The sequence below is a fragment of the Monopterus albus genome, unplaced genomic scaffold (assembly GCF_001952655.1).
Source record: "Monopterus albus unplaced genomic scaffold, M_albus_1.0 scaffold470.1, whole genome shotgun sequence".
NCBI lineage: Eukaryota > Metazoa > Chordata > Actinopteri > Synbranchiformes > Synbranchidae > Monopterus > Monopterus albus.
In genome coordinates this window covers 119054-143183 of record NW_018128350.1, presented here as the reverse complement: position 1 = coordinate 143183, position 24130 = coordinate 119054, and the positions used below count along the sequence as shown (strand labels likewise).

General features: G+C 42.0%; 1 protein-coding gene across 4 annotated transcripts in view; it reads left to right on the top strand.

Moving 5' to 3' along the window:
* The window catches only part of LOC109952528 (uncharacterized), a 60662-nt gene that overhangs the window by 7056 nt on the left and 29476 nt on the right, over nucleotides 1–24130 (top strand). For all 4 annotated transcript variants that reach the window (XM_020587653.1, XM_020587655.1, XM_020587654.1 and 1 more), the window contains 6 exons: nucleotides 2771–2916; nucleotides 7126–7191; nucleotides 13580–13763; nucleotides 15777–16244; nucleotides 16728–17204; nucleotides 20079–20231. In XM_020587653.1, the coding sequence (XP_020443309.1) occupies nucleotides 2771–2916; nucleotides 7126–7191; nucleotides 13580–13763; nucleotides 15777–16244; nucleotides 16728–17204; nucleotides 20079–20231 (1494 nt within the window). The remainder of the gene's footprint in view (nucleotides 1–2770; nucleotides 2917–7125; nucleotides 7192–13579; nucleotides 13764–15776; nucleotides 16245–16727; nucleotides 17205–20078; nucleotides 20232–24130) is intronic.

Genomic DNA, 24130 nt, shown 5'->3' with positions numbered 1-24130 from the left:
GTTCAGGCCTGCATGCTGCCATCGCTGATAACAAATGTATTTGCTGCTGACTGACCCCCACCCCTGACACCCCTGATCCCGAGGCACCGGGGGAGCAGACCTTGTGGGTGGACTGACTAATCTTGAAATGCTGGAGCCATATTGGAAAAGAGGGCATGAACTGAAAAATACTGCGAACATATTGTTCTGTATGCCAAAGGGCTTAGCAGACATATTGATGAGATGAGAAAATAACGGAGCTAACCAGGGGGTGCTGGGGGTTGTAGTCAGGGATATCAGCATGGCATGGCAACCACAGTTTGGAGTCAGAGCAGGAATCCCCACAGGCCTGTCGAGCAGAGACAGCGCAGGCCAGCGCTCTTTGATTCCGGGTCCTGCAGCCGACAAAGGGCAGCACGCAGTGGGCAGAGCTGCTTTCCTTAGAACAGCATGAAAGCCCTTGTAATGGTATTTTTATGTGTTTTGTGAGAGGCTTTGTCAGCTTATGTGTGCTGATATATATGTTTGACTGTGTATGTGTGTTTTCACGCATTTGCAAGTCTGTTACATTTAAGTTGGCCTTTAGTGATGATTTTTAATCTAGAGAGAAGAATGAATTAAACTGTCATCTTCATTGTTAGCCAAGTGGCTAATTTTCAATGGTTGCCCTTCAGCCAGATGTGATATTAACTGTTTAATATTCAGTAAAGTGGTCAGCAAAGATTTTATTTCTTTTAATTGAGAGAAAAAAAATTGAAAACTAAGCCTGATACAATATTTTTATATAAGCAATGGATCACGCAACTACACTACTTGTATGTGAAAGAGGTTTCTTGTACACAGCAGTTTTTGTATTTTGGAGGTAATTGTTTTTTCATGAGTGGTATTCCCGCTCTTCAACATGAAATACACTCTCAAAGCTCTTATAGTGACATTATCATGTGTGGCAGGCAGCTGTATTCTGTTAAAAAACAAAAAAACAACTCTAAATTCTACTATAAGGTGTCTGGACTACACCAAACAGCAGCCAAAGCTAGCAACTAAAGAACTGGAATTTTCAAAAACACAACTAAAATGAAAGTGAACATTGGACTTAAATTCAAAACATGTCTCCAAATGAATACTACATCTGAACTGAATACTAGCAAGTGTTAACAACTTCTAAGAGGACTGTTGAAAAAGAAACAACAGTGGTGCCTTATCAGCATTACTGTAAATGGCCCAGTGTTAGAGAAGTGGCTGATTTTCAGTGGTTGTCACTCAGCCATATGTTATATTAGCCATTAAATTGACACATCAAATAAAAGCAAGAAGAAAAACTGTTGAAACACAAATGAACAAAGGATTAAAGGCTAAAAAGAAGACAAGCGGTGTACATACAAAAACGCAGTAATAGCCGTTTTTATTCTGTTGATTAGAGGATGCAGTAAACACACGTATGAAATATTTTAAAACGTGCACACAAGCTTGCATAGGCACCCAATGTTCTCCTTATAAACAAACATTTACACATACGCGTGCCACAAAAATACTGCAACCTTGTGTCTTCCCTGCACACTGCATTTTCTAGCAGTGTCTTAGCAACTGTTATTGTGGCATTTGAATTACCCAACGTGCACTGCAGAGCCCCCATAGTGTTGAACACAGAGAGACCTCAGTGAGTGTGCTTTAGAAAGGGAAATGTAAAGGACAGGTCTTGATCTGAGATGCTCACAAGAAGCTTCATATCACAAGTTGTGTTGTTATAGTTAGCAGATTTCTGTGTTTGTTCTTTTTGTTAGATTTTTTTTTTTCAGATTTAGAGAGTTAATAAAATAAGCTCTTGTTTTCACAGCTTTGAGATTCTACAGATAACACGTCACCAGACTTAAAAAAAAAAAAAGACTGATTATTTGGCAGAAGTAGGACATGAGTTGTGTGAAGATGGCAGCCACTGTACTAGTTTGATCTGGTCACCATGGAAAACGCAGGCTCCTCCTCCTCACTTGTTCATAGCCCTTGTTAATATTACACCAGGAGCATATTTACTAGGATTTTCATGCACTACTGATCTGAAGACAAAGAACCTTAAAAACAAGATACACTCTAGAAAATTACCCTTGATTGCAAATACAGATGGGGGGCTGTTTAGGACATACACACATACAGTATGTGAGCCCTGATTTGTGGAATTGATAGGCTCCGTTGTTTCCACAGAGCTTGTCACTATATGCACTGTAATGTAATTAATACCAGGAGATTTATGCTGCTGTATAGCAGCCCAGAACCTGATCCATGTTGTGTCTGGGGTCGGACTGAAAAGCCCTCTCTCTGTCCAGCTGGTCCTGATTTCTGCTCTGGCCTCTGTCACTGTGTGGGGCTGCAGTGCTGTTCATTTCTTAATTGAACGCTCTGGTTTAATGTAGACCTTGTTTTGTGGAAGAGGGGTCTCAACAATGTGTAACAAACTCAGAAGGGAATCTTGTGCTGTGCTATAGTGCATTTGTCTAGGAAACTTTATGCATGAGAGACTTGTACCAGGTTGGTAGGATGCTAATCATTAACAGGCTTAAGCTATTTAAATTGACTAAGGTTTTTTTTGGCCTCCCACAGAGTGGCATTGCTCCTTTCCTCTAGCCTTAAATCACTTTAGAGCAAAGCCTGAAGGTACACTGCTGAAAATGGAGAAATGACACTGACTCTTTGCTGCATCAGGACTTCAGTGGTGAAATGTTCTTACTTCTACAGCGAAAGTGAGTAAAATGAGTGAAAGATTAGAGCTTATTGGACATGTCTGCTCTCGACAGAACAGGAGCTCCAGAGCCTCACTGGGAAAGCAGACATTCCAGAAATCAGGATTTCCAGCGTCCACTGAGACCTCTGGCTCGGCCCAGGAACACCAACAGCACAAGCACCTGGCTGCCTGAAGGCTCCCGCTCTGCACAGCACACGCACAGGGTGAGTCCATCCATGCCCACCCAGCTCTTCCTAAATCCACAGCTGAGCAGCCTGCTGCCGCCACCGCCCACAACTTCAATATCCTGAATGAAAGACACGTCAAACGCTGCTGAATGAGCCCCATGTAGAGAATATGAGAGAGAAGATCCGTAAGTCCCGGGGCATCTGTCCACCTCTCTGACACTAATGAATGTTAAGTAGGTTAGCTGCTGGTGTGCCACTATCCCACAATTCATTGTGACCAGTGGTGGCAGCAGGGCTGGGCTTTTGTCAGGGTGCACCAACCCCCTGAGAGATGTTCAGAATGGCTGGACTGCTTACTCCTGCACCAATAGTTGCCATATTGATCCTCCTTGCTTGCAGATTAAAGCATAAAAGCAGCTCTGTCCTACCAGCGGGGATCCATACTGCCTCCCAGAGCTCATTTCAGGGTCACAGAGTCCTTGCAGACCCCTGACCTGGACCCCAACATGAATACACACAAACATCAGTGCAGGGCATCACATAAACCTTTCCAGAGATGAACCCCATTAAACAGGATTGGTCGGATGCTCACATTCATGGCTCATTATAGCTGACCCCAGGCTTTCTCTCTCTCAATCTGGTCACTCTTCTTTTCTGTATCTGGCTCTCACCTGGCCAAAGACATGCTGAGGTGGTCCCCTGTGCCTTTTGTTTGCCATTGATGGCTCAGCCGTTTGCTTGATTGTTTTCTGAACTGGATCTCCTCGTCCGCTGTGTTCGTCTGCGTTGTCCAGTTCCTGTGGTGTGCTTTTAAAGTTTTGTTTCAGCTTTAGAAACTGTGCAGCTCTTTTGTCTCAATGTTAGTTGGTTTATACACAAACCTGCTGGCTGATTTATGTGCCGCTGCCATTACTGTGGCCACAGAGCTGAAATGGATACATTTCTAATGACAGTGAAAGCAGAAATGTTGTGTTTATCAGTCAGAAGAAGCCTGTGTGAAAGTGAACATTATTCATTGTGTAAACACTAGTCTGAAATTAGTTATGACACAGGTGTTGGGGGAATAAATGACATTAAAGAGTCAGCCTGGAGTTGAAAGTGCTGTGTGGAGTAGCTCATTAAACCCTGCAGAAATGACGTGGTACCACAGTGATTTGAATCAGCAAAATCCACAATTTCTTGTAGTGTAAATTTCAGATTTTGATGCACACTGAAAACACTTGGTTAATAACCTTAAATCAGGAAACAAAACTGAGCACCAAGCTAGACCAAGTCACTCATTTGTCAGCAAGAGGGCTTAATGAAAGTTTGAGAAAGTAAATATTATTTTATGGAAGAAAAACTTTTGCTTTCCACTTATTCCAAAGTTAAAGTTTGGTGTCAGAGCAGCACAGAACGGACAAGACGTCAGTTAAAGCCAAAAGTTTGTTTTCTGAAGTTTTCTAAACCATGACTTGCATTTTTATGGCATTCGATGTCAGCAGATTCTACTGAAACAGCTGCACAGATTTCTTGGCAATGGAGTATAAGCTATTGTTTCTACCTGGAGTTGAAAGTGCTGTGTGGAGTAGCTCATTAAACCCTGCAGAAATGACGTGGTACCACAGTGATTTGAATCAGCAAAATCCACAATTTCTTGTAGTGTAAATTTCAGATTTTGATGCACACTGAAAACACTTGGTTAATAACCTTAAATCAGGAAACAAAACTGAGCACCAAGCTAGACCAAGTCACTCATTTGTCAGCAAGAGGGCTTAATGAAAGTTTGAGAAAGTAAATATTATTTTATGGAAGAAAAACTTTTGCTTTCCACTTATTCCAAAGTTAAAGTTTGGTGTCAGAGCAGCACAGAACGGACAAGACGTCAGTTAAAGCCAAAAGTTTGTTTTCTGAAGTTTTCTAAACCATGACTTGCATTTTTATGGCATTCGATGTCAGCAGATTCTACTGAAACAGCTGCACAGATTTCTTGGCAATGGAGCTTAAAAGGCTAAACCTTTTTTAATGTATGGTGACGTTATATGCACGTGGGGTTCTGTCGCAGTAATGGTGGCATGTTTGCTTTCACCTTCAGCCTGAATAATGCGTGTTGGAGTGTCCTTGGTGCTGATCTCACCAGGATGATCTTTAGGTGCCTGTTCAGTGCATGCTCCTTTAATTAAATGTTGATTAAATGCCTATTAATGTGCCCTGGCTCACAGAGAGGGTGTAATCAGGTGAAACAGAATTAATAAAACATCCAGTGAGCTGCTTGGAGGACAGGGAAGAGCTCCCCTGAGAAAGACAGACAGATGGTGGCAGGAATCACCAGAGAGAGGAGAAAGCAGAGTGGGAGATGGGATAAAGCAAAGACCAGCCACCACTTTGGTGATTAGCTTGAAATTGGTAATTTGATCTAGCCCCTTCCACCTACTCATTATTGATAAGACTGACCATATTTCCCCCTGCTGGCTCAGACCAGCAGTACAGCATTTCCTGTCGTTTTGAGTCCTGCCGGCCCACGCCATTCTGCCTCTGCATTCAGTGGATCTGACAGGAAGTACCTTGAGGTGGAGTTTGTGTGGAAAAGGAGGGGATACATGCCGACAACACATGCACAGTGGAAATCCCATCTGCCGGGAATCTCTCTAATCTCATCATCTGAATTGAACAAGGAAAAGAGGAGCAGCAATCACTTTAGACAAACCCTCTATGGGATTATGTGTTGTATTTGTGATGATGGGTCAAACGATGACATCAATGGCAGAGCAAGGTCAATGATTAATGCAATTTTGTTTGAGCTAATAGTGCTTTATTTTTGGCCTGGTTTTACAAATTAATGTTATTTTGATGCTTTGTTTTTATTCAATTGTTATCTATAGTTGGCTGTAGAGTCTGATCAAGAATTGCAGATGTTTCAGGGTTAAAAATCTAATAAAAGTATTTTTTCTATATTAATTTTACCTAGTTAACACTTGATTAGGTCACTACTATAAGTAGTAAACTGGTTAGTAGGGTGTGCTAACAGTTTCAGGTTGCATTACTTCAGCATGTGAAGAAATCCAAAGTGAACACTCCATCATTCCATCATGAGTTAAGTGTTTACACGTTTGAATTCTGCCCTTTTTTCCATTTCAGTTCATTTAATCTACAGCATTGTTGCAGGCCAACCCAACCCCCAGCCGCTTTTTTCTCTACTGTCTGAAAATGTACTTGATTTCACATTCAGCATATAATTAGTAATGACAAGGTCACTGGGCCCCATGCACCTGTGATTCACTCTGAAACTGGTTGTTGTTCCCTGTCAGTTTATTGTTCTACACAATTAAGGCTTCTATTAAGGATGGAGAGCTTGCGAGGTATTTCTGGAATAATGTGCATAATCGTACGTGATGTGCTTTGTTAAATACATCAGATACAGCCTCAATAAAGCCAACAGACAAAGGCAAAGAGATAGCCAGACCTGATGCCCTCCAACCTCTTATAGGGGCACTCAATGGGTTTGAGAGTCTGGCACAAGCTGGCAGAGAGCTCCACACCAGTGCGCTCCAAAGGAAAGGGAAACACACACATATACACGTCGAGCCCCATTGTTCTCATACCCTGCAAGCCCCCTCTTGCCCCCTGTCACCCACCCTACTTTGGGGTTACAGCCCATGAATGAAGGGTGAGTCCTGGGAAGATCTGCTGTCCTGATCCCTGGAGTGGACCGGCTCTGGAGCTGACTCAGAGATGGAGAGATGGATGAGCTGCTGAGGTGACTGCTGGGTATTGGACTGTGATGTGTTCCCAGTGATTGATGAGTTAACACAGTGCCCCCTGCTCCATGAGTCAGGCTGATGCACCCTGGCAATAAGACCACCATACTGTCCCGAGGAAGCTACATGTTAGAAAGAAAAAGGGAAGCGATAAGGAACAGATGTTGGAAGGTGGCTGCGTGGGAGAGCAGGTTCCATCATGGAGTCTTCACTTTCTGCTGGAGGTGTTTCACAGCAGCTCCCGAATCAAGCCAGGGGAGTTATTAATGCACTGCTTGGGGTTTAAATGTCTCTGGGGAGCCCTCATACTGTGACATTATGTTTGTTTTGCCAAGCTTCAGTCATTGTTCTCGTCCTGGGGGCCCACAGTTAAAGGAGAGCAGTTCATCAATGAGCTCTTCTATTGATCAATCTCAGTCTGGCCCTGGTAGATCTGTTTTTAAATGTGCCCACTTTCTGTAATCAGTAAGTTTTTATATTTAATTGGTTTCCTTTCTGTCTGTTGCAGAGGCCCATGTATGTGTCTTTTGTCAGCAAGGCCATCTTGTGGGATAGAGGACTCTGCCGCTACACTGTGAGTGCCCACATTTTCCAGAAATTGAACAATAGGCAAGAACATTTTTGTATTCTTACAGTATCTTAAATCAGTCTTACTGTCTTCTGTGAGGTTTAAGTGAGATTGAGCAAACTCTTAACTGCACAAGCTTGCTGTAAATTGCTCATTTTAATTTGATGAACACAGTTGTTCCACTCCATTTATGAGCAGGTTTTATTCACAAAAGTGTTCCAGAGGTAAAAAGTCCTGTTGGAAATCAGCACTCAAAAATATTTAAAAAAAAATTTGCTGTGTCACCAGTGGTGTTAGAAGACAAAGAGAAGGCAAGGCAAGTTTATTTATCTAGCACATTTAAAGCCACTTCAAAGTGGTTAACACAATGCACACAGATGGATAAAACATTAAAATACATACATACATATACTGTATAGATAAAACATTAGAATGCAAATTAGATAAAACATCAAATATTACTCAAAGGCAGCAATTACATGACAGTACAAGTAGCAACATGCCTGAGTAGATGCCTAGTACTTGTAGGATAGCTGTGGCAAACTGTCGGCTCTCACTGTTCTCAATAAACCTGCACCCTTTTACTTCAGTCTTCCCGTGACTAACCTCAGAGTACCTTAACATCAGAAGCAGGTGTACTTTCTTCCAGGAATTAGACATTTGAAACACCAGTGCCTATGCAGTCAACTAAACAGCACAATGGAGTCAGTTGGTGACTGGGTAATGGATGAAAAATAAAAGTAAAAATAGAACAGGTAAAGCGCAATATAGTAGGGTGGATTTAAGAAACATTAAAAGCAGTGGGAAAAAGAACAGTCTTTAGCTTAGTTTTAAAAGTGGCTGTAGTTGGGACAGTTCTAATGGGGGCTGGTTCCAGCTGTGTGCAGCGTCATGGCTAAAAGCACTTTCACCTTGCTTAATTCGGACTCTGGGCACCACTAGCTGACCCATCTGAGCCACCTACCAGGTTTGTAGGGTTGGATATCGTTTGGGTTACTAGTACTGGTGCTAAACAATACTTTTATAACAGTGCCGGTGCCTAAAAGGTACCAGAACTGATACTTAAAAAGAAAAGCATCATAAAAAATGTGAAGCTCCATTGAATTTACTTATTTGGATTGGTATGTGCAACGTGGCAGGGCTGCAGCTTATGAATTTTTATTATTATTGAAAAATCAGTTGTTATTTTTGCAATTTTTAAAAACATTTTTACAGATGAATCTATTAGAAATGTAAGAAAATAATCAAAAACACCCAACAGATTTCTAAGGGGTGTCATCTTCATAATGCTTTTTTGACAACTCAGTGATATTTAATTTAGAATAAGAAAAGCAGTAAGCCCTCACTTTGAAGAAGCTAAAACCTGCACAGTTTGGGCATGCTTCCTTGAGAATAACAAACAATTAATCAATTTGTATTCACTGATGGGACACTGATGGAGCCCAATCCCAATATCCTTGCCTTGCCTCTAACAAGTGAAAGGAAAAAACACACATACACTCTCCTCTTCTTCTTCTTTCTCTCCTCCAACATTCACAAGTCTCCACCTCTCCCCTTTTCTCAAAAGAGTCTGGGAGTGGATGTGCCACAATTAACAGTGGAGTTGTCATGGGGACAGCAGAGTTGTGTGGGCTGCCTTCCTGTCTTGGCCTCTGGTTAAACAAACAAGTAAAGTTGGCAGACAAAGGCGCTCGTTGCTCCTTACAGCCTCTTTTACATCCTCCGCTGCCTTCAGAACTTCTGCATTCACTAAGTTCATCAGGCCAGGCATCACCCACTGCCATTCTTCATTTCTGCTCCGCTCCCGCTATATCTAATAAATCACACAGGCATTGTGATTGTAAAACTGCTCCGGTCATACAGTCACACAGCCTTTCCAACAAGGGCGTCCCTGTCCAAACAGACAGGCGGCCGACAAGAGGCTGTTGACCCAGCAGTCTGTTTTATAGGCGTCAAAGCTCCTGCAATGTCACCCGGGACACAAGCTGCAATGGGACAGTGCAGCTCAGAATTCACAGGTGCCCAAACAAGGCAACAAGGCTGCAGAGCTCCAGTTTAAAACTTGATATATAGGTTGTTTTGTAAACAGACTTCGACCAAGGATTTATGTTTTTTCTTTTTTTTATTTGTGACTCGGAGCACATAAAAGCTTCATCGCTCTTAATGCAGTAGACACACCTCTGAGGCTTCTCAGACTTTACTGTTGAGTGTCATCTTCTTCATTAATGTCATGAAATCGGTGGTGGAAAGGAAGCAAGTGCATGCATGCAAGGACAGATATAAAGTGTTTTTATGTTATTCTGCTTTACACTTGTACTCGACTACATGGCAAAAAACATGAAAATGTCACTTTTTTTTTCCTCTACATTTATTGGAAAACTTAAAGTTCAAGTTAGTTGGCAAATTAATAAATGTACACACATACAGCCTATAATTGTATGAACAGTTTATATAATATGTTACAGTTTTAGAGATTTAAACCAGCCAACAGTATATGATGTTTACTGCAGGTACTCTTAGCTTTACCAGCTACAACATTAAAATGACTCTGCTGCTGCCAGTTTCTAGCATTAATACATGGTTTAAGTTATATTTGATTGCTTTATCTAAAATATGCTTTATGGATCAGTTACAGTATAAATTATTAATAAAGCAAAAGTTTTGTTTGTCAGGCTGTGACAATGCCTTTGCTTTTGGTTGGAAAGTATGCCTCACATACCTGGAGCTAAATCATTTTTAACTACTTACTGATGGCCCCTGGATTAATGAAATGTATGACTGTATTATTACCAAACAGAAAGGATCAACATTTGCTGAAGGATTTTTCAACTCTTACTCATGGCTTTTTAAGTGATCTCACAAAGCATCAGTGCTTCTAATTTTAATACATTTTGTTGATGGCTCTGTTACTTTTACTTCAAGAAAGGTTTGAATGCAGGACTTTAACTTTGCTACTTTTACATGAAGGTACTGATACTTTTTACTGGTCCTCGATCACTGCAGTATGCAATGCTGTACCACATTGTTGTCATCCTGTACTTGCTGTGTTGTGTTGCATTGTTTCAGGATGTTGGGGGGTGAAAGAGTTGCCGGGCCCTCTGGGGCTGCGTGGCCCTGTAAAGCGGGGTCATTGTCTCACCATCGAAAGTATAAAGTTGCTCTGAATGCTAAGCTGCATCTGAGCCTGGCTTCTGACACGAGCTGATAATCAGATTTACTCCCCTGAATCCACTGGACTTCACAATGCTCCCCACTGTCGTCCTCATCCCCGGCTTTGCCTCTCGTCGGCCCCCTTGCCAGCATCCCGACCCTTCGTGCACCCTTCCTCCTCCCCCACGGCAAAGCTAATTACATCCCACAGAAACACAAATCTCCATGATTTAAAAAGTCACTCTTTTTCAGGGGTTTAACCTTGTTAGGTCCTAAGCCTGGCTTTCTTGTGCATCAGTTCTGTGAAGAATTCTCTGTTCCTGCAGACACTGGGACATAGACGCACTTCTGTCTTTGCTCCTAGTCGTCTGCCTGTCAGAGGGTTCACTCAGAGACAGTGTAATTAAGTGTGTGTGTGTGTGTTTGTATCACTGCTCATGTATGCTTGTGTGTGTGTGTTTAGAGGCAAGGGAGGGTGAAGGAGCACATGCAAGTCTGTCCTCTGCAGGCCATCTGGGACTCTAACTAATAGACTTCCTACATTCATTGAGCAGCACTGCTTGTACATCTCAATCAGGGAGCCGTTGACCACAAACAGGCCCGAAATGACATTAGCCAGTTCTGGCTGTGTGAGGACAGTGTGTGGGTTGCCTGACGCCAGGAGGTCAGCCTTTTTCCTGGGGGCCTGCAGGGACCCGAAGGAGCCCACATGAGTGTTATGGGTGTCTACAGAAAATGCAGTAATACCTACAGTACTGTCACTGCTAGAAAATGCTTTGCTTACACTAATACTAATCCTTTTTCCAGTGATGTGTGGTTTGGCAAAGTACTGTTTTCCAGACCTCTTGTCCATATTGGCTTTAAAGTTGAGGGTGGAAGTTTAAGTCAGTTACAATGAAGTTGTAAGCAGATATAATTTAATTGCTTATTAATGTCCGAAGTTTGTAAACAGTAGAAACATTTTATATCATTACAGCTGTGTTTTACTACATTTGTCATTCATTGTGTCCATAGGGGACGTTTTTAGTCATACAGTGATATATATGCTTGCAAATAATCAAAATGATGTCCAGTACAATGAAATACACACTACATTAGACAAATCACGTGTGAAACAAAAACTGTATTTTATTGTTGAAATAATAAGTTGATTTAATATGGAATCACAATATAGTGAGAGTTGATATCGGTATTAGAGTACTCAGCTCTATGCATGGTGTCAGGTGAAGGTAAGCAGGAAAAGAATATTTGTAAAGAACCTTTCAAACAGAGATACTGAAAAATGCAATAAAACTGGGGAAGAGATCAAAATAAAATTAATAAAACAGAATGCAAACAAACAGTACAGTACAATACAGTAATGGGCCAGTTGCAGCGCAGTAACATGGGACACAAATATCAGTTTCCAACTAATATACGTATATCTACTAAGTATTTTTTGAGTAATGCTGTGTGAAATCTTCCGAAGACAAATGCAGCCAGTGTGCACAGCTCTTTAGGGGTTGATCTCACCCAGAAAACTCCATTGTGACCATGCATGATAAGTGACACCTGTGTGTGTGTGTGTGTGTGTGTGTTCAGTGGGCACACACCTTTGTACGTTTGCATGTATGGATGTGTTAACAGAGCTTTTGCACGAGTTGTAAAGGCACAAATCTACTGTATGTTAACTTTCATGCCCAGACCTGTTCTGCAGAATGTCACGAGTCTGATGACACCAGCCAAATTTAAACTCACAAAGCCCTCCTCAGCCTTTTGACTGGAATGTGTGACAGGTAATGAGCAGGCTGTAGGGGAGGAAAAGGAGTGTGGGGGAGTAAAAGGCCTCACCCAGCTCTTGTTCTGCTGTTTCTACCTCATTTCTCCCTCTTTACATCACAAGAGTGCAAATCTTTAAAGCCTTCAGATCTGAGAAAAGGGAATCAGTGGAGATGGTGCAAGGGATTTAAAAGTTGATCCTCCCTGTGTGAGTCACAGACGGTAACCCCACTTTTCTCCCCCCCCTTCCACAGGTCTCTGCATTGTACTCAGACAGATGTTGTATTTGTGTATTTTTTGTGTTTTTAATTGTGTGTTAAAAGGGTAAGGAGCTGAACTTCAGATGCCACTTAAATCAAAGTCAAATACTGTAAAAGCCTTGCATCTGTGGGCCATTTATTACAGCTGTTTGCTCTGTAAAGACCAGAGAGGAACTGAACGAGTCACGCTTTTCACTGGCTGGCATGCTGCAGCCGTCCGCCCCTCCACATAATCAATATTGACCATCCTGCCTGCTTCTCCCAAAAGTTTGATCGCTCTTGAGATAATTTTCTGCTGCCTTTCTTTTGAGATGGAGGCACGTAATGGGTGTTACTGTTCTCTATGTGATGAAGAGGAGATGTGTGATCTATTTTGTCCACACAAGGGGGCAGTAGTGTTTCCCTGCATCATTTGAATTTATAAGGCTTTCTCATTCAGGCTTTTATTTTGTGGTAGCATGGAGCACAGTTGTACATGTATGTATGTGTATATTGCATATTGGCAAGCAACAAGTGTCAATCACCACAAAAAGTTAAAAAGTTTACTTGTTTTTAAGTTTGTGCTTATTTATTGGAGAGTATTTGATGGGTAAAAAGTTAAACTGTCGAGCTCCCAATCATTATTTTGTACAGTATTAGTTGACTGATACTACTAATTATCAGTTCCAGTAACTAGTTAATTTTTGTCCTTTTTTGACAGTCTAAATTAATTCGCTGTATTGTATTTTTCTTAACTGTCAAATATATTTTATATGAATAATGCAATGGAACTTGCATTTCTTTTATTTTTAATTTGCTTTTCAATATTTATTTTTTTATATACATATATACACTGCTCAAACAAATAAAGGGAACACAAGGGAAAATAAGACATTATATATACACTGCTCAAAAAAATAAAGGGAACACAAAAATAAGACATTCAACTATTTGTGTTCCCTTTATTTTTTTGAGCAGTATATATAACATTTTTAATATTATTGTGCATTTTTGTCAAATTACGCATTTATTTACTCTATTACTTATTTTTATTTGATCATTTTAAAATTTTATTTTTCCATTTAGTATATTTTCATTATTTTTTTTCACTTTATTGTACATTTTTTTTATTTTTACCTGTTTTTCTTTCATTTGATCAGTTTTTATTTATTTAAAATCAATAAGAGCATTTGATATTTCTTTATTTTGCAACATTATAAGAGTTCTTCTCTTTTTTTCTTTTGCAGGCCCATGTTCGTCCCAATCATCATCTCTCACTGTGTCCACGGTTCTTGTCTCACATGAAAGCCCGCCCTGAAGACTCCAGACCTCCTTGTTTCCTGAGCTCCAAGTCGGGGCCACAGCCTCCATCTCAGGGAAAGACACAGAATACACGCATCCATGCTGCCCCAAAGACCCAAGTGCTGCAGGGTGAGGCTTATCAACAAAACACCTGGCGCTTTCACACCCTCACAGGCACAACAGGAGGAGGCCACTGACTCCTTTGACTCCACAGCTCTGCTCATTAAAAATTTTTCTCGCCTTTTTCTTCCCCTCCTGGAGCAGTGGAGGTTGAGGCCACCAAGCTCGTCGTTAGCTCTTAATCTCTTTCTGGCTGTGTTTGGTTAAGTGCAAATCTCACCCGTCCTCTCTGGCGAGGAAGTGCCCACAGCGCCGCCCTCCTGGTGGTCCTCTGGTTGGAGTGAAAGACCTGTGGCCAGGAGACCTGCAGCTCCTTTCAGAGCCCGGCCTCAGATGTGAAGGCATTTTTCCAGTGCACACCTCAGCCCCCCAGCAGGGCACTTCTTTCAGCATGCAGAAGGGGGTGTGCGATTCTTAGCACTGGGGTCTAATACTAATTATTCTGCCATATGGTGGTCGGCTCCCTCACAATCGTCCTTAACCCTGCTCCCTGAAGAAACGTGCTGTGTCCAACTCCATGGCCTTGTGCTCTGACACACGTCATTCATATGCACATCAGCGCGCACACACACACACACCAGTCCGTGTACACTGGTGCGTGTGTGTAACAGATGGGAATGGCAGGGCATTGTAAGAGGAGGCAGTGCAGAAATGTGCTCTCCATTGGTCTCTCTTTATCCCCCTGTGCTGACTCCTCTTGGCGGCAGACCCCCAGGAAACAAGAGCAGATTGTCTGACACCCTCCCACCCCACCTCCAAACACACGCACCAAAAAAAATAGGAGAAAGCAAAAGAAAGGGGTGTACAAAGGCAGAGGGGGGAGAAAGGAGAAGGAAAAAGGGAAATGGGCGGCGTTGGATGCAGCTGATGTTTGTGGAATCCCAGAGATGAAAGGCGATGTTCAAAAGAGGAAAGAGAGAAAGTTCTCCAAGCTCCAGCTTCTCAAGACTGTTTTCAGTTATTGTACACTAAATGTTATTGGTTTATGGATTGTTGGTCAGTCAAGCCAAGCAGTATTGAGACATGTCCTTGGTCTCTGGGCTGTACAGTTGAACAATTTGGAGACAAAATAATTAATTAACTGGAAAACAATCGAGATTCATCTGTATGGAAAATAATCTTCAGTTGCAGCCTTGTCTTAGTTATTATTAGAAATCCAGTGATCATCAAAATAGCCCTTTTTTCAGATGACGGACAAGGATTTGCATCCACCTGAAACCCAAAATATATAATATATCCCTGTCTTTTATTAGTATAACTAGATAACCTGGTCTTACCAAGTATACATCGTAAAAAAAAACTTCACTTGTATGAGCACATGGAGCTTTATAAAAGCTTTGATCATAAAACTGACTGAATAATAATTTGAAAAGAAAGAAATATCTGGATAAAAATTGTCATTATAATTTGGTTTTATCCATCATATGATATCTTGCGGTTACTAACTGAAGGCAAAACCACCCAAGTGTTACATAAAGCAGTCCAAAACATCACCACCTCCCACAAAATATTTTACTCACACAGGCACTGAAATAAAGAACTACTCAGAAGTGCCTAATCTGGCAGCACTCTTACAGACATTCCTCAAGCACTTGTTGCCAGAAAATGTGTTTTAGGACATCTGTACATAGCAAACACTGTATACGTACTGTACATATCCCCCTGCTCCCCGGTCTGACTACTATTGAGAATACTGAGTTGGGAAACAGGCAGCTGCTCCAGTGGCGCGATTTCTCACTGCCTTTGTTAGCAGCCCGACCCACCCAGCAGGGAAACAAGTGTTTGCTCCTGGACTGAGGAAAGTGGGAACGAAAATGTCACAAGCAGACTTTGGCAGTTTTAAAGATGACCCACACAGTGAGAACCATTCATAAGCAAAAAATAGTCTTTTATTAGGTTATTGGCCTAAAAACTAAATCTGTTCTTCATCAAAACCCATATTTAAAGTGAGTTCTGGAAAAGCACTTGAAATGAAAGACTGAATATCTTCAAAGAAATGTTTTGTTTTTGTCTTTCTTAAAGGACATTTCCAGTTCAGTCCAGATGGAAGAAAATGTGGTGTCCAGAAAAAAGGCTTGATTGCAGGAAGGCGCTCTGCTGTTGTTGTTCCCTGTTGTCCACTTCCTGCTACCCCGCCACCATCCACCATTAATCCAACACCTCCCCACCAAAATATCCTTTCCCCCAGCTCTGTAAGACAACAAAGTGATCTGTACCTTTTGCCGGTGTCCCCTTCTGGACCTCAACCTGCTCCAGAGAAAAAAGATGAATTTCAGAAGAAGAAGAGCGCACCCCACCCTGCTGTGGTGTCCATCACAGAGCCAACAGAGCTGGACTTCAAGCTGAATCTTGGGCCTGCGGGACCAGAGCGCTCAGAGTTACTGGCCTCTACCGTCTCACATGGGTCTCTCTCAGATTTAAGTCGTCCATCCTCCAGCCTTTTCAGCCGGAGCACTGACCTCGCCAGTGACAGGAGCAGTGTCCTGTCTGGTAAAACCTCCACTCTTACAGTGGCATTTGTTTTAGCTGTAACCTGCAGGGTTTCAACAAGTGATCACTGTAATTACCCAAATACAGTATACTTGAATTACAGAGAGATAGAGCAGAGAACCTACACATATTCTTGAGAACATAGCATAATTATAAAAACATTACTCTTCACATTATCCAGCAAGCAGAATGGATGGCTGGATGGAGAGAAGAATCTTCAGACTTGACATGACTAATTGTCATGTCAAGTCACACATTCACACATTAAATCAGGAGCCCCTTTCAAAGAACCTATTGCAGATAAGTTAGAGTCCTTCAGGGATCTGCCTTGCATTTGTTTTGAAAGGAGAGGAAATGATTTCATGCTGTAAATCACAGTGTACACGTTGAAAATTTGGCCTCAAGTACTCTGGGTTTTACGATTTAGGTAAAAGAGTGTTGAATGAAATAACCCTCAGATTTTTCTCTCTTGTTTTGTTGCAGCTTTCGTGGACTCCGAGCCAGAGGAGAGTGTTTGTTTCTCCCCACTCAATTCTTCTCCTGTGACTGAGATACCTCTGGCTTCTCCTCCAGCAGAATCCATTTATTATGAATCCCCTACGAAAACCACCAACACTCCGTTCTGCAAGTCACTGTCTGACCAAACCAAACCCCTCTCACCTCGCCCAACTTCAGGCATCGATCCACTTTCAGATAAACCTGTGCGCAGCAGCAAAACCATGAAAGCAGCAGAGAATCTCCACCTAGATTCATCCAAAGATCCTGGTCTTAACCTGTCCTTGGACTCTGATCTTGGCCTTGTTACACTGGCTTTTCCCTCCACTACTTGGTCTTCGTGCCCGAGTCCACAAAAGACCACTCACCGCTCAGGGTCAGGAGTGAAGCGAAACCCTTCTCCTCCAGTGAGTCGGCTGGAGTCCCACCTCTGGCCTGTCCTGCCTCCCATCTCCCCTGGCAGAGGTGAGAGATAAGCCCACAGCCTCCTCTCTGCCCACCGCTGGCTAGGCATCCATCCTTATACAAAGAAGCCAGGTCAGAAGAGAAAAATCGAAGCCTGCTGTCATAGTGAGGCATTTAGATGCTCTTGTGTACCTCAACACTTTGTGAAAACATTGCTGTCAGCCTGTTTTTCCACCTCCTCCCACCACATGACAAATAACGCAGAAAGCTTTTCTTTTTCCTCTAAATCAGCTATAGAAAGGAGGGCTTTTGATGAAAAGCTGGTACTATTTGATTCCCTGTTCAAAGGCATGAGGCCCAAACAATAGAACTCAGGGTCCCTACCTCGTGTGCCATGCCTCTCAGCCTCGGCTCCCCCATGCTTTCTCTATTCTCTGGACTCTGAGAGGGAGATGTGTAGCCGACGGTCATAAATCCACACTGACTGCCGCTTGCTGACAGCATAACACAGAGGAGGCCCACTACAATAGAATACCTCCATGGCTTTCTTGCAGCCCCTAATTTACCGTTCCCAATGGGGATAAAGGACAGGGCCACTGACATCTGACTCCTCCAGGAACTTTATGAAAGATAGCAAACAATGTGGAAATTGTGTAGGGATTTTCTCTTTTCTATCAGAGACATCTACTGTTTTCTGTGCGGTGCTGTATGGCAGGGGGCCCATGCTGTATCAGAGCACGCTGTTCTCTTCATGGCCTGAACAGAACAAGTGTCACTGGTTCATTTATTTCACTGCAGATGGAGCCAATTCAAGCTCTGTGTAGCCTCAAAGGGATCGAGGATCATTTTGTTTTGTTAAAGCTTGGGTCTTATTTTTTTAGTTTTAGACATTTTTTGACAGTTTGATAGTATTTGCTGAGATCTGGAAACATGGTGACACTGCTACAAATAAGTCCAGTGGGGTAAAACACACAACCACTTGTGTTGTAATCAAGACCACCTAAACCGAGACCAAAACCAGAGTGTGTCAAGACAGAGAAAAGACAGAGACTTTAAGGGGTTGAGACCAAGTCGAAACCAAGACCGAAGCAGTGCAGTTAAACTGAATTTGATACTTTGATAGTACTGGCTAGCCTGTGTTTCAGTGACGCTAATGACAATATACAGGAATTATTGAATATTTTTTCGTATAAAATTCCCCAAAATGATGCCACCCTTTTAATGTACATGTGGGTATGTAAATAGTATTTTCAGAAACCTTTTTTCGGTTTGAGCTCACAAAACCCATGTGATCATCTTGCTGCTTGTTTCTTTCCCTGCCGCTCTGACGTTTAGCTTTTTAGAGGCTGATGGGAGTCTCCTCATGCCCTTTGTAGCCTCCAGAATGATTTTCTCAGATCCCCTATAACCCATAGAGTGACCCTGAGCTGACCTGTTTTGAGCAACATCTCCGGAGTGTAACTGTCCCAGACAATGAAGTGGGGCACTGGCCTGGCCTGGTCTGGCCTGGCCTCTTCACTCAGACCCCTTCAACTCGGTCATGTGACCAGGAAAAGAGGGCCACAGGCACACAGAGAAGGCCTTGTCTGCCTTTAACTTTGTCATATCAAACTCAGTGACACCCCACTGCCACCCTTAACCTCCCCGAAAAACTCATCCAGCCTTCGTCGGCTGAGAATGACAGCTGAGTTGACAGCGGCAATATGCTGTGAAGTGTCAAGTCAAGTCCTCCTATTGTCTCTCTGAGTAGTGCCAAGCTGCTCAAGGGCACAATAGTGCAATGGTGTGTGTGCGTCACTCGCATACTTGACTATGTGAGGGTGGCTTCATGTGTACATTTATGCTCGGCCAGCAGACATGAAGGAGCTGAGTTTGCCTTTTCCTTTTAGAGCCTCTGTATATATTATCCTTTTGTCTGGGCCAAGCTGTTCTGCATTTTTAATGTGAGAAAAACCCAGACAAGCCTCTTTCAGTACAATAACATAACACACTACCCGGTGAAACTGTTTCACTCCCTAATCCTCTGATTTTTAAACCAGGCAGAGGGAAACAGTTTGGTTTTGATGGTCTGAGAGGGGAAAAGTAATTAGTGATTAGCCTGACAGCTCTTACCATTCCTTTCAGTGAGGTCGTTTCTAGTTAGGGCTTAAGGGCAAGTATCTTGCTCTGTGTATATTGAAGGTGAGATAACGTGGTAACACTATCCTCAGACCTTCAGGGCTTCACTCCTGGAGGTCTTCTGACATTTGTCAGAGTGTAAAACCAGGAAGGGATAGGCTTTAACTAAGCTCTCGATAACATCCAGCCAAGATTTATAGTCTGATAAAGCTGCATCAGAAAACATCCTCCAGGAGCTTTTCTATTAGCTTCTGTGCTATTCTTTGTTTATTTACACATCATAAGTTGCCAATCAAAAATCCCTGACCCCTTAATTATGATGCATTTTAATGTCAGTTGCTTTTCTTGTTGTGGCTATCAGCTTTTTTTGTGCATTGCACTTCGTCGTGTTGCATTTCTTCTAATGGAGGAAGCTGTTTGTATCACACAAAAATCTGCCAGTGGGGAGGCTAAGCTGACTGTCCCCTGGCTGCAGGTGCATGCTAGTTATTGGACAAACATCAGTCTACAGACAGATGTGTGGGAAATTAATATAATCCACCTATCAGATGAAAAACAAGATCATTCAGGATGAAACAATTTGATCTGTTTTAGTCTTTTTAAAATAAGATAACTTTCATCAATTGCTCCTTTTGCATTGTCTTCATTTAGTTTTCCCAGTTTTATTATTATTCATACAACTCTTTGTTGTATCCTGTTATTTCCTACTGTAATGCAGCAGCCCACTGTGCCCACGTGCATCATTAATGTTACATCCTGATCATCATCATCATAATTATCATCACAACATAATACGCCTACTCTGTGCTGTTGCAGGACGCTGTGGCTCAGCAGTATCACGCTACTCTGAGCTCAGCTGCACTCACTCTCATGTATTTGATGAACTGGAGGCCATCGCCCCTCGATCAGCTTCCTGTCTGTCTCTGGACCAGGCGTCAGACTCATCAGCCTGCACTTTACCTGATACAGGTACATACTGCAGATACACACTTATTCATACATCAACTCAAAAAAAATGCAGTTACCATTTTTTTATCATGTAGAACATTTTGCATCTCCATCAGCCTCAGTGCTTTGGGTTTAATGCTGCATTAACTAAGTTTTATCACAAATTTGGACAAATCAAGTAAAGAAATATCTCGAAGTGTTTCCTCCCTACTGTACTAAACCACCCACCCCACTCTGCTATCTTCAGGCCTTGTGTTTATTTCTTGCCCTCTGTGGCCACTGTTATTAAAAGCCCCATTGCACTTCCTCCATGCCCCCACTGATCTGAGGTTATAAGATGCATTTTTCAAACCCGTATGGCTTATTTCAAAGAGGAGCCGTTGAGGGTCCGTGTCCAGGTACAATCCAGGATGGGAACTGACCTGTTACACCCAAGAGGCCACATTCTGTACCACAGAAAGAATGAGGCAACACCAGGGTTAATGTCAATTTGGCATGTCAGACATGGAGAGCAGTAAAAGCATCCAAAGGACTAACATTTGATGCAGATGTGGCTTTCTTCCTGCTAAACACATAGGTACTGTAGCTGGCTAATGTGTATATGTCAGCTTCATTAGCAAGCTAACCTTAGCTTTTCAGTTTTGTACCTTTGTATTGAATTATTCATATTACAACTTGGAGTCATTCCTGGATAAGCAAATTAAGTAATTTTCCTCATTTTTGCTCGGTTTTGATCCAGTTTAGGTCGGACACAACACTGCAGTCCATGTAGCATTCTAGTGCTACATGGCATTTATCATTAACATTTACACCACCAACACAACTAGAAAAGTGGGGAGTTTGTTCAACTATCAAAGTGTAACATGAAGTTTCTGTTCTCATACAGTTATGTGCATCATGTACTGTATGTAACACTAGATATTAATGGAACATTAGATATACATATGCATATTGCTAAAATGTGAAGCTCTTTATTTGACATTGTGTCACTGCAATTCTACCAAAAACTACGAGCTCTATGGGCTCTATATTCCGTATACATTAGTTCTGGAGCTGGCTATTGCTGCTGTGCCACCTGACTGCCACAACTGCCTCCAGCTGTCATGACCACATATAATGTAGTTTCACAAACATGGCAGGAGGGGCAAACAGGAGCAGAGGGAGAAGAGGAGAGGATACTGCTTGAGTTTGTTTTGACTCTCACTTTGCACTTAATGGTCAAAAATTACAGGGAGAATTTAGTTAATGCAGCTTGAATGCTACTCAGCAAATGCTAGCATGCTAATTCATTAAATTAAGATGGTGAACATGCTAAACATCAGCATTTTAACATAGCTACTGCGATCGGGTTAGCATACCAACGCTATCACTAGCAGCCTCACAAAGCTGTAGCCTGGCTACATCACAATGGCCTGATCTGCCCACCCAAAAATTCTATGTTTATAAAATTATGAAACTGAGGAAAGCAGCAACTTCTCACATTTGAGAGCCTAAAACTAATTAAACTAGTGAATTTTTTGCTTTTTTTGAATTTTGGATTTTGTGCATTTATTTGTTTTTCTCTGAATCACTTTCAAGCTGAAAGGTTTTGGGATTAATGTTCTATCCACTGACTGATTTATCAATAAATCACTTTGACGCTAAACCTGAATTTCAAACACATACATTAAAATTTGATGTCATTTTTGTCTTGTTTGATTTACAGAATGTTTTTAGCTGCTTATGGAACTTTAGCCGGATTTTATTCTAACTTCTTGTTGTGTAGATTGTGACAAAAGAAAGCAATGTGCATGTGTGACTGACAGTCCTAACAGCCAACATTGTTTTGTACTTAATGTATTTGTGTTTGTTTGTTGTTGTTTCCATCTCAGTGTGTCTCTCTGTAATGTCTCAATTGGATATGCTCTCCTTCCTCTGCGCCTTCTTACAGACAAGGATGGTCTTATCTGAGCACTCACTCTGTCAGGTCTTTGTGTCAGCCCATGTTGGCCAACAAAGGCTGAGTCAATGCAGTGTGTGTCCATGCCTGTCTTTAGATAGTATGTATAAATGTGTTTTTGTCCTGGAGGTGGTTCACTGAGCTGCACAGAGAGACATTAGCCGATGAAGACTTCCTCCACCTCCCTCATAGTTCACTAATCCCCAACAAGGTGTTTAACCTGCTTGCTTGACCCGATCCTCTGTCTGACCCTAGCGACCTTTGCCCCAAGGATGTGGAAGGATCAGGGCGGCCGCTGCCACAGCAACCATAGCGTGATTAGATCAACTCAGGGCTCAAACCAAGTGCTCTGCCAAATTTGAGCTCATGCTTCAGACTGGTTTTTATCACAGACTGACATGAAGCACAATTTACATCTGTATAGAATGCGACCAAGCAGGATTGTTAATGAAAAACGCAGATAGCTTATCAGACTAAATCACAAAATGGCAGAAACTGAGAGTAATATGTTATTGTCAGACACAGGTTTATAAAATAGGGCTTTCAAACAGGCCTTGCAGTAAGTGAAAATATTTGTTAAAGCTGGTAACACATACACACACACACACACACACACACAGCAAACCTGAGCAGACAGTTCATATTTCCACTTGTTGCATGCAGTAAGCCCCACCCCCACCCCAAAAACCTCTTTTTCTGGACTACATTGTCTTCCTTCGCAAGCACAGTTTTCCAGTGTGAAAACAGTCTTACTCGACTTCGTTTGCCATAAAACCACAATTGGTTTGATTAAAAACTAGAGCTGTAGATTTTGGCTTGAGCCAAACTTAAGTCACAACTGAAGACTTTGAAACACAACCAAAAGACTAATGTCCTCAATCTGCTTTTCTATTTTTAGTCTTGAAACCAAAAACATTCACTTGACCTGGCAAAATCCCAGAACAAGTTAACATAAATAAGGCAGCCATGTGCCAAACACCTGATTGAAAGGACTTGGTCTCAGCTACAATACAAGCCCCATCCTTTAAAGGGAAGATGCATCATTCAGAGACCTGAAGTCTTGACTCGCAAAGTATAAAGCTTTCACACAGCAAACCTGAGCAGACAGTTCATATTTCCACTTGTTGCATGCAGTAAGCCCCACCCCCACCCCAAAAACCTCTTTTTCTGGACTACATTGTCTTCCTTCAAAAGCACAGTTTTCCAGTGTGAAAACTTACTCGACTTCGTTTGCCATAAAACCACAATTGGTTTGATTAAAAACTAGAGCTGTAGATTTTGGCTTGAGCCAAACTTAAGTCACAACTGAAGACTTTGAAACACAACCAAAAGACTAATGTCCTCAATCTGCTTTTCTATTTTTAGTCTTGAAACCAAAAACATTCACTTGACCTGGCAAAATCCCAGAACAAGTTAACATAAATAAGGCAGCCATGTGCCAAACACCTGATTGAAAGGACTTGGTCTCAGCTACAATACAAGCCCCATCCTTTAAAGGGAAGATGCATCATTCAGAGACCTGAAGTCTTGACTCCCCTAAAATATTAAGCTTTAAAATTGAAAGTGTGTCTGTGCTCTTCTGTCCCTCTGACTACGGGTGTGTGGTAACTATTGTATCCAACACCTTAATCACCAGATTAGTCATGTGTTATCTGCTGCTGTGTTTGCTAAGTGTCTTGCAATCCTATGTCTACTTTTGGTTAATGATGGATTAATGTGAGGCTTAACTGAAAGTGTGTCCGGCCACATTATATTACAGTCAGTTATCCCAGGGATTTCCTCTCAACGACTTCTCGATTTATCAGTCAAGGCAACAGTTCCTTTTTCTCACCTGAGGGATTACTTTACCAAACATCAGCACATCTACAGACACCCACATGAGTTTGACTTCAACAACCTGGAGCAGACTGGGTTGCATAACAAGACAAGCTGAAAATGTTATGTCTCTGAAAGCTGTTGTAATGGAAAGGAGATGTAGTGC